We start from the raw sequence: 10,497 nt of genomic DNA on the forward strand, positions 1-10,497 counted from the left end.
TTCTCTATCTGCCAAGATGAGGGCTAATACAGAAATAAATAATGCAGATGTTAATAAAATGTTCACCCAAACGATATGTTGAATTATGACATAAGCCAGGTTTGAAATTCATGGGCTGTGGCCAGTCGTAAGGCCCTGAAATGAAAGGAAACTGGCTGAGGCTGAAATGTGTGTATACAGATCAATAACAAACTACCCTCTGACAGACAAACCAGACAGCTGTTACAACTGTCAAATGGACTGAAAGGAAAAACAAACACAATGGGACTACATACACAAGCAGGTGCCATCTACCAGGTCTGTAGCACCACCACCTGGCAATGCAAAGAACTCCAGCCACTTCTCAAGGTAGGAGCTGTCCTAGGTGTACATACAGTCTTAAAGGAGATGGAAGAGAACATCAAGGGACAAAATGGGGTTGACAATGGGGAAGCCCATTTTAGTACCAGGAAAACAACAGAGAAGCAAGTAAATCCAGATATCTCCTACCCTTCTTTCTGTTTCCCCAACTTTTCTTTGGATTATTTAAAAAGAAATCAATGTTTCCCAATAGTAAAGTATTTACATCTTATGCTTGATTGATCTCAGAGCCTTCAGATCAGTGGAACAGTACAGAGAAAGGCCTATTTATCCCAGCAGTTCCCACATCCAAATGACTGCTCCTGATCTAGTATGAAGGGCTACTGATATTGTGGCCTCCCAAAATGGAAAAAAAAAAACATGAACAAGAAAGGGAAATTCAATGATATAGCTGTGTTAGTCTGTAGAATCAGTACGTAGAGAGATCTTGTAGCACCTTTGAGAAAGGGAAACGTGTGTGCACACCCAGGTGCATGTGCGACCTTTTTCAATCCAACACCCCTACAATTTGACTGGAAGATTATTTTTTGTTAATTTAAAAACAGTTGGTGGAAACATCTGTTCCCTTGATAGAACCAAAGGGGTAGCTAATAGGAGAAACAAGGATACTGGAATTTAATGTCTCTCTCTCTCTCGCTCTCTCCCACAGCTTTTAAACATTTCAAAAGTTTGGGAATATCAGTTTTCGGGATACAAACCCACAGGGCAGAGAAATTTAGTTTGTCTGTGTCTGTGCGTGCGCATAAATTATGAATTTGCTATTGGGTGAAGTCTCTGATGTTTGACCAGTGTTTGTCTCTGCCTGAATCTCCTCCCACAGTCAGTGCAGCGAAACGGCTTCTCTCCTGTGTGGATTCTCTGGTGGATGATGAGGTCGGCCAGTCGAACAAACCTTCGCTCACACTTATCACAGGGATAAGGCTTCTCTCCTGTGTGAATTTTCTGGTGTCTGGTGAGAGAGGAGAGTTGATTGAATCTTTTCCCACACTCCTCACAGCTGTGGGGCTTCTCACCCGAGTGAGTCCGTCGATGCCTGTGAAGGTGAGAAAGCTGATTGAACCTCCGGCCACATTCCTCACAGGTATGAGGTCTTTCTTCCGAGTGAGTCCTCTGGTGCCTGGTTAAAGCAGATGAAGCGATGAACCTTTTCCCACATTCAGGGCAACCATAGGGCCTCTGCCCCATGTGGATCCTTTTGTGCACTGTGAGAGCGGAGAGGTGGCTGAAACATTTCTGGCAGTAGGTGCAGCGGTAGGGCCTTTCACCTGTGTGGATTCTCTGGTGGCTGACAAGATGTGCCCGCTGGCTAAAGGTTTCCCCACATTCAGTACAGGCATGAGGCTTCTCCCCTGTGTGAATCCTCTGATGCCGTGTGAGATGTGAGAACTGGTTAAACCTGGCCCCACACTCAGCACAGCGGAAGGGTTTCTCACCTGTGTGGATGTGCTGGTGTTTGGCCAGGTCTGATGGGCAATTGAAACGTTTTCCACATTCGGCACAGGGATGGGGTTTCTCCCCAGTGTGTATTCTCTGATGTCTGGTAAGATGGGACATTTGGATGAAGCTTTTGGGGCACTGGCTGCAGTGATAAGGTTTCTCCCCTGAATGAGTTTTCAAGTGTTTGGCCAAGCCTGAGGGGCGCGTAAATCTTTTCCCACACTGAGCACAGGCATGGGGTCTGTCCTTCCTGTGGATGCCGCCATGAGCTCGGAGTTCCTCCTCTCCTCGAAACCTTTTCCCACAATCTGGACACTGAAAGTACTGTCCAGCTCTTCCCAAAAACTTGGCACCTGTTAAGTATTTAAACAAACAATTTAATTTGGATTTGCTCCAAAAATGTGATTCTGTGGGCAGGGACCCAGGGTAAAAATATAAACCCATTCTGCTTATGACACAGAATTTGTTAAAGTAGTTGTACTCAGAATCACCTTACCAAAAAAAAAAAAAAAAAGCAATGAAGTACAGTATAGAAAAATTACTGCTAAATAAAGTGTGGCAGATTAATTGGACTTTCACATACACTCACAAACCTGAATGCCAAATCTGGAGGGTAAAGTAGATAAATAGAATAGTAGCATAACAGTTTAAGTCATCTGCTTTTAAAATAGAGTGTGAGTTCTAGAGCTTGTCTACACTGAGGAAAAATGCTAGACTTACACCCATGCCAGTACTAGCAATCCCCATGAGGTACAGCTACATCCAGAGAGAGACCGTGGTTTCTGGGCCCTTAAACTGACTTTGCTCCAAACTAAGCAAAATTGGGGAACAGTCCAATGTTTCCTAGAAACCACTGAGTGACATCGGGTTCTTTTGGCAGGTGAACAGCTGGATCAAGTCTGATTCAGCCCAGTCTGTTGTCAGTGTGCCAACAGCCATGCCATCCTTCCCCATGGTGATCAGTGCAGGAAAAGGGGATAACCCATTTTTGGAGCCGCCACCACCACCACATCGGTAGCAATGTACCGAACAGGCTGTTGCAGAGAGCTCCTGTCCACAAGAAAGTGTTATCCATGGCAGTGGCACCGAGAGGGATAGACCAGTGCAGCTGATGCAGTGTCATCCTGGCTGGCCTGTGTGCACAATGATGTGGTGCCACACTGGATTTGGTCGGTGCATGTAGTCACCGTTTTGGTTGTTCCAGGGCCAGGCCAAGGCATAATGCTTCAAACTGGACCCAGATTAAATAGCCAGTACAGACATGCCCCTAATCTTGAGGGAGTGCATGTCTTGATTATGGGAGGTGCAGTCTAACAAAATCTGAAGGACCATACTTCCCTGTCCACAAAGAAGGAGGCAGTGTGGGATTCCTTACCCAGTGTGTTGCTATTCCCATTATCCTGCTGCTTGGCTTCCTTGTAGGTTTGCCTTGGCCTGATATTGATGTGCGGCCGTGGAATTTCAGAGCAGTCTGCACCTCCTCCTTGAACTGTTCTAGAAACCTGAAATGGCAGCAAAAGTTACAGATGACAAGAGAAAAAAATATTGGGTCCATGGCAGCTTTCGCAAACAGGGTGTCCTCGAGATAGAAGACAGCTGCCTCAGCAAGAAACCCCTTGCCAGGGCCACAGTCTGGGGAATGCAAGATTCATTTTTCTCCTTCCCTTCAAATGTTCTTCCTTGAGATGATGTGTGGAGTATTGTTAGGCAACCAAAGCATGCACTTTTTTACACTTTCTGATATTGCTCCATAGCACCAGCCAGAATAAAGAAACAGTATTCCTCTCAGACTCCCCTTTCCCAAGTTACTTTTTGGGATCAGAACTGGCATCTGTTTTCAGTGTCAGGGCTCATGTCTTGTACTATTTGAAGACATATATGCATCTAATTATGTACAGAGTGTATTTTATTCACCACTAACCACAGCCAGCCTTTCATCTTGGAGTGGAGACAGACCATCAACATCAGATGACATGATTTCCACTACAAAAGCTATTTTGGCAGTAGAGTTTTGCTGGCAGTGAGGCTAATTGTTGCCGCAGCAAGTGAAGGCAATGGGAAGAACTCAAAAGACTTGGGGGGAGGTGTTGTTTCATGCAGCCCATAGGCTTCATGTTGCCCTAGACTGGGGAGGGGGGATACTTCATGCAAACAAATAACTTCCCCATTGCTGGAAAAAGCAACATTTCATAAGTTCCTAGAAATATATTTTCTTTTCATCTGTGTCCACAGTGATAGTCTTTTCTGGAGACACCCTTGCTCAAGGCAAATTTGAGCCCCCTCAGTCCATTTGTAGAAACTACAAAGTGTGTGTGTTTACATAGGTTAGTATCCAAGTATGTTCCCACATCTGGAGCCCTCAAAAAATTTGTCAGACAAACTCTAGTTCTACTTGCATCTACCAAGACGATCACAAAGAAATGATCTCACCTGTTGTTCCCTTTCTATCCGTTCATGCTGCCTCAGCAAGAAACCCTCTGCTAGGGCCACAGCCTGGGCACAGGTCTCTGGCCCCCGTGCCTGAACTTGGTTTTGGATTTCTTTTGGCAGAATCATCAAGAATTGTTCCAGGATCAGCATCTCCAGGATTTGCTCCTTGGTGCGGTTCTCTGGCTCCAACCAGCGATGGCAGAATTCACGCAACCGACTGCAAACCTCACGAGGCCCTTCAGCATCATGGTAGCGGAACTGGCGGAAGTGTTGGCGCTGCCTCTCTATGTTTGCAACATCCCCCCGTAGAATGGCAGCCTTCACCTTCCCAAAGTCTCTCCTGTCTCTGGCTTCTAGAGTATTAAAGGTCTGCTGTGCCTCACCACTGAATGGAGTTGGCAGAAATTTGGCCATGCCTTCCCCTCGAGGCCACTGGCAGGCATCAGCGACCCGCTCAAATGTGGACAAGTCATCCCATGGAGGCAACTCTGGCAGCTGAGAACTTGCCCATCCTGAGTGAGAGGCCTGTACCGTCCTTAGGATTTCTTGCCACTGGGCTTCTCCGTGTGCTGCCATTCCTTCCTGTCTCTCAACTGTACTCTGCTGAGGAGTAGCCCACCTCAGAAACTCGCTGACTGCCCCAGCTTGAATGATCCGAGATGATTTTCCTGCCCCTTCACCCAGCTCAGGACGTGCTAGGTTTGGTTCCTCCATTCCTCTCTCTGGATTGTTCATAAAGGCAGCTCAAGCTGAAAGAAGAGTCAGTGTTACCACTTTTCTTGGATCACAGCCATTTTGTCTCCTTGGAGCTGGCCTTAGCAAGGCTCAAGTCCACATCTCCCACACCAGAATTGGCAGAACTGCAGTCAAAAGATGACGTTAGCTAGGTTGGGCCTTATCAAGAACAGTGCTTGCTTGCAGGCAAGACATTCTAGTTTGAAAATCCAAGGTGGAATACAGAGCACACCAAAAGTCCCCTCCAAGGAGCTTTGCTGTTGTTGTATGGCTTCAAGTCCTTTCCAGTTTTTGGCAACTCCACAGCGAGTCTATCATGGGGTTTTCTTGGCAGAATTTGTTCCTGGGAGGTTTGCCATTGCCCTCCCCAGAGGCTGAGAGCATGTGACTTGGCCAAGGTTGCCCAGTGGGTTTCATGGCAAAGCTGGGAATCGAACCCTCATCTCCAGACTCACAGTCCAACACTCAAACCACTACTGTAGTCTAGTCCTAAAGAGAAAGAGAGAATGGGGAAACTGTATATGTAATAGCTAAAAACTAAATTATGCAACCTATCCTGCCACGATGTCACAGAATGTAGTCATGCTAGATGCTAAGGGTTAATATGGAAAATGTGAAAGAATCAGGGCAGTATTTTGATGGAAACGGAAGATGGATTTGGGTAGAACAATAAAGAACAATGTAGTATCAAGAAAAGTGAGTCAAGGACTGTGAAGTGGGGTGGAGTGGGGAGAAGAATCAGGCAGATCTACTTAACCGATAGATTTTAACTGTATTTGGTTTTAACACAAATTGTTAGCTGCCTTGGGTCCCATATCAGTGGAAAGGCAACTTGGAAATTAAATAAATAAATATAAACTACAGTGAGCTCTTAGTATTTGCTTGGATTTTAGTCCAGGATCCCCCATGGACACCATAATCCATGGATGTTCAAGTCGCATTAAATACAGTGGCATAGTCTAATGGTGTCTCTTACATAAGATGTCAAAATCAGGGTTTGTTTTTTGGAATTTATAATATATATATATATATATATATATATATATATATATTTTCAAACCGTGGGTGGTTGAATCTATGGCTAAAGAATCCATGGATACGGAGGGCCAACTGTACTAAAAATAGAAGATGTAAAGTAGTAAAAATGCTTTACAGTTTGAATATTAATTCATAAGCAGGACACATAAAGAAAAACAGATTTTTGAAACCTGTATAGATGATGCAAGTCAATCTAATTTATTCATTTTGTATGTGATTAACATAGCTTTTTTGTTTCTGCTAGTCCAATGTGCGTTGAGGGATAAAGAACTTTTCAGAGGTGTATCCATGCTGTAGAAATAAAGCACTTATGACGCCACTTTAACTAGTTATTGTGGTTTTAAATTAGATATGTTGTTTAATAACTTTTTAAGGGGGGAGGGAAATATATTGTTTTTATGCTGTATGTTATTTTAATGTTGTAAACCGCCCAGATTGGTTCGCCACAGGGCGGTATATAAATAAAAATTTATTATTATTATTATTATTATACTTTAATTGCCATGACTCTGTCCTACAGAATCCTGGGTTTGTAGCTTGGCGAGTCACCAGACCTCTCTGACACCAAACTAAAATCCCAGGATTCCACAGGCTGGAGCCATGACAACTAAAGTGGTGTCAAACTGCTTTATTTCTGCAGTGTTGAAGAATGGCAGGACACTCAGGTTCCACCACTGACTATAAATTTTTTATTCAGCTTTCCTTCTGTCTCCTGAGACGTCTTCTGCCACGATTCATATGCTTTCCTATCAGTCTTCACAGCCTTCAAACATCATCAATCCTCAGGATTCTAGATCTGCATCCAGTACCACTGATTTTCTTGAGTAACATGACAGCAAAATACAGATAGATGAAAATAACCAAACACAATCTGCTTCTCTCTTGATGCTCTTTTCTGTCCTACCAAAAGGAGACCACTAACATGTGTAAACAGTTATTTGGAAATATAATAACTCAGCTCTCAGTTTCAAGGCGGATTCATTCATGAATGCTGCAATTCGGGGTATGTCCCATTGAGGCTTACTTCTGAGTGTATGTTCGTAGGCTTGGGTCAAATACTCCAGGGTTTATCAGACAAGGGAAATTGGAAGTATAATCCAATGGCAATCTGAACGCAATCATGGGGTTTAACGTTATTGCATGATAGACCACCAGACGCAAATTCAGGCAATGGGAAGTCAGTCTGAGCGCAATCATGGGGTTTCACGTTATTGCATGACTGACTACCACACGCAAATTCGGGCAATGGCATGCTATTTCGGGCAATGGGAAGCCAGTTCGAACGCAATTTACAGTCACGTAAATTCGCTAAACTAGCAAATTCACGTGAATGCGTTCTGGCCTCACTTTCTTTTCATTCGAAATTAAGAGAAATTCCTCACATGTGATAAACTCCACATAAAATATTCTACCAGCTAAATTAGGGAAGAAATCTGTGACATTCTGCCCTGGGAAGGCTGTTGCCCACATTCTGTGCAATCTTCAGTAGTGCCATCCAATGACAAACATGCAGGAATGAACAGCCCTCAATTGTCCCCATCTGTAAAATGGGAACAAGCATGACCTATCTCCCAAGGCTGTTATGTGAAAGAATGAGAAAGGGACTGCAAAGCACATTTTATGGCATTCTTTGCTCTCAAAGGATTACTTCCTAGTGTAAGTAATACCCACTAGACCTTTGTGCGGCGCCTGTCTTGCATGTTGAGTGATTTTTTTTTTTAATTCCCTAAATGAAGAACATCACTGCATAGAACATGATGGACCATCTTCATATGAGAACACCCATCTTCTCTTTCAGTCAATTAAATGTGCTCCTGGTTGGTTTCCCATACATCCCCTAAACTGCAACCCTACATATTTGAGTAACCACTCCAGACTCACCTCTGCTGCTTTGCTCAACCTGGGGTTATCTGCTGCCTGGAGATCTGCTGTTTTTGCTGGCTGGTTTTTGGAAAAACCAAAGCTGACTCAGAGAGGAAGCTCTCTATCATATTCCTTCCCCCTGTCTCTGAGAAATCTGGAGGGCACTAGGACTCAGAAAGCTGGATCCATTTAACCCTTCGTACTCTGGCCTGGGAGAAACTCCTTGCTGTAGTGAGAGACAGTGTTAGGAGTCCCTGGATGAATCAGTTCAGACAAGTAGATGCTACCATCCTTTGCTTTGGGACAACACTGCTGCTTTTTAAAGTCAGAAGGCTTCCAAATAACCGGCTGATTCTGAGGATTGTACAAACTGGCTCCTAGAAGTATCTGGAAAGACTTGCAGTGCAATCCTAAACTTATTCAGATGATGATGGTGGTGATGATGATGATGATGATGATTTTTACCCACCTCTCCCCATGGATCAAGGCAGGGAACAACAAGAATTAACAGATACACCACATAGGTTAAAACACATCAGTGAAAATACACGTCAGTTAAAAGGACAAATAAGATATACACATATTAAAATAACCCACATTTAAAATGCATCGTTTCTAGTTCACAATTTTAAAAAACTGAATAACATCCAAAATTCACAAACAGTGATACCTTTATGGGATCAACCCAAAATGCACAAAATACATGTTGCAAACTTTTGAAGCTCTACAGGACCTTACAACATGCCATAGGAGCTTTGAAACCTTACATGTCATTTTGGGTTGACCCCCTAAAGGTATCGTTGTTTTGTGGATTTTGGATGTTGCTGTACTTTGTTATGTGGCCAACATGTATTTTGTGCATTTTGGTTGGTCCAGTAAAGGTATCACAGTTTTGTGGGTTTGGTATGTTATTGTACTTTGCTAGATGGCCAGCACAGCTACTCCTGGATATGTTGTTCAAACTTCAGTGGGCCTTATTCCCAGGACTGGCCCAAGAAATTTTGCAGCCTGAAAAAGAGCTGCAAATGTCCCTGTGTCCTACCCTGATGAATTCATCCACATCCAGGTGTGTACAACCCTGAAACAAGTTATTTGGATAGAGAATTCCATAAGCAACAGCAAAACTTTAAATGAATATTCGTTGCCTTTTTCTGACACCCCAAATTTGCTGTCGGAGGTAGCTTCCTGATTCTGCCTAATGGTTCTCGCTGATGAAGATTGTTGAACTTGCTGAGATGGACACATTGGATGAAGGATAAAACTTTGATGAAATTTAAGAAAGACTGGGAACCATTTATTTCTTTTATGAATGTGCATTGGGGATATATTGATTTTAGGCTTTGTTAAATGAACCGAACTTGCTTCTTAAGAAAATATATTGATGGCTTTAAGGAAGTATAAGAGAAAGAGGGATATAACCATCAGCAAGTGAAGAGGAAAACAATAGTTTTAGGTGCAGTATTTGTATTGCCTGTTTTGTTTGCCAGTATAGAGTAATGGTTTGAGTGCTAAGTCACACTCTCTCAGCCTCAGCGGATGCAGTGGCAAACCCCCTTTGAAGAAACTTGGCAGGAAAACCCCATGATAGGTTTGTCATTGGATCGCCATAAGTTGAAAATGATTTGAAGGCACACAGCAATAACATTTGTATTATTCGTTTTGTTTTGTATTATAGCTTTGGATATATATTTATATAAATGTATTTGTGTCATTTATGTGTGCTTACTAAAAACAATTATTTGAATATACAGTACAAACAAGCAAAAGAATCTGAGTGAGTCTCACACCTTCCTCTTGTATGGCCTTGCACACAGCTCCCTGTAAAATGGCAACCAGACTGAGCAGCCTAACAGGGTTGTGGTGAATTGTGAGCTACCTTTCAGGGAAAAGCCACACTTGAAATACTATGTTCAGTTCTAGATCTCCTTATCCAAGATTCAAGCATCCATGGCTTGAACATATTTTAAAATATATACAAATTCCAAAAAGCAAACCTTGATTTCGCCATTTTATATAAGGGGACACCATTTTGCTAAACCATTGATTGTCAGGATATTCAGAATATTAAAGAGCCAATGTAGTGTGCTATAGACTGAGTCTCCCTTATCTGAAATGCTTTTGGGACCAGAAGTGTTTGGGGTTTTTATTTTGGATTTTGGAATGTGTGTATTTGCATCTACAGTTTTCCCTCCATGGATTCTGCATCCACGGATTCAGCCATCCATGGCTTGAAAATATTTTTCTTTTAATCCAAAAAGCAAACTTTGATTTTGCTATTTTTGGTTAAGACTAGACACCATTTTACCACCACTGTATCTAAAGGGACTTGAGCATCCCTGGATTTTGGTATCCATCTGGAGGTCCTGGCACCAAATCCAGCAGATACCAAGGGCCCGTTGTATGTGCATAATAAAATATCTTGGAGATGGGAGTTGAGTCTAAACACAAAATACATACATATATGTATACCTTATACACATAGCCTGAAGGCAATTTTATACAATATTTAAAAATAATCTGTGCATGAAACAAAGTTTATCCACATCAAACCATCAGAAAGCAAAGGTGTCACTGTCTCAGCCACCCACAAAAAAGGTTTTAGTTTTTGAAATATTTGTATTTTGGAATTCTGGA

General features: G+C 42.7%; 1 protein-coding gene across 1 annotated transcript; it reads right to left on the reverse strand.

Annotated features, from left to right (window-relative positions):
* Positions 1-552: 552 nt before the first annotated feature.
* On the reverse strand, positions 553-5,049 carry LOC149303482 (uncharacterized). The gene is made up of 3 exons (XM_089481051.1): positions 4,228-5,049; positions 3,173-3,299; positions 553-2,150 (listed from the first exon to the last, which is right to left on the reverse strand). The coding sequence occupies exons 1-3, from the start codon at positions 4,960-4,962 to the stop codon at positions 1,108-1,110; spliced, it is 1,905 nt and encodes a 634-aa protein (XP_089337177.1). The 5' UTR covers positions 4,963-5,049; the 3' UTR covers positions 553-1,107.
* Between the last annotated feature and the right edge of the window lie 5,448 nt (positions 5,050-10,497).

Source organism: Sceloporus occidentalis, unplaced genomic scaffold (genome assembly GCF_023333645.1).
Source record: "Sceloporus occidentalis isolate IW3139 unplaced genomic scaffold, rSceOcc1.0.p SCAF_14, whole genome shotgun sequence".
Lineage (NCBI taxonomy): Eukaryota > Metazoa > Chordata > Lepidosauria > Squamata > Phrynosomatidae > Sceloporus > Sceloporus occidentalis.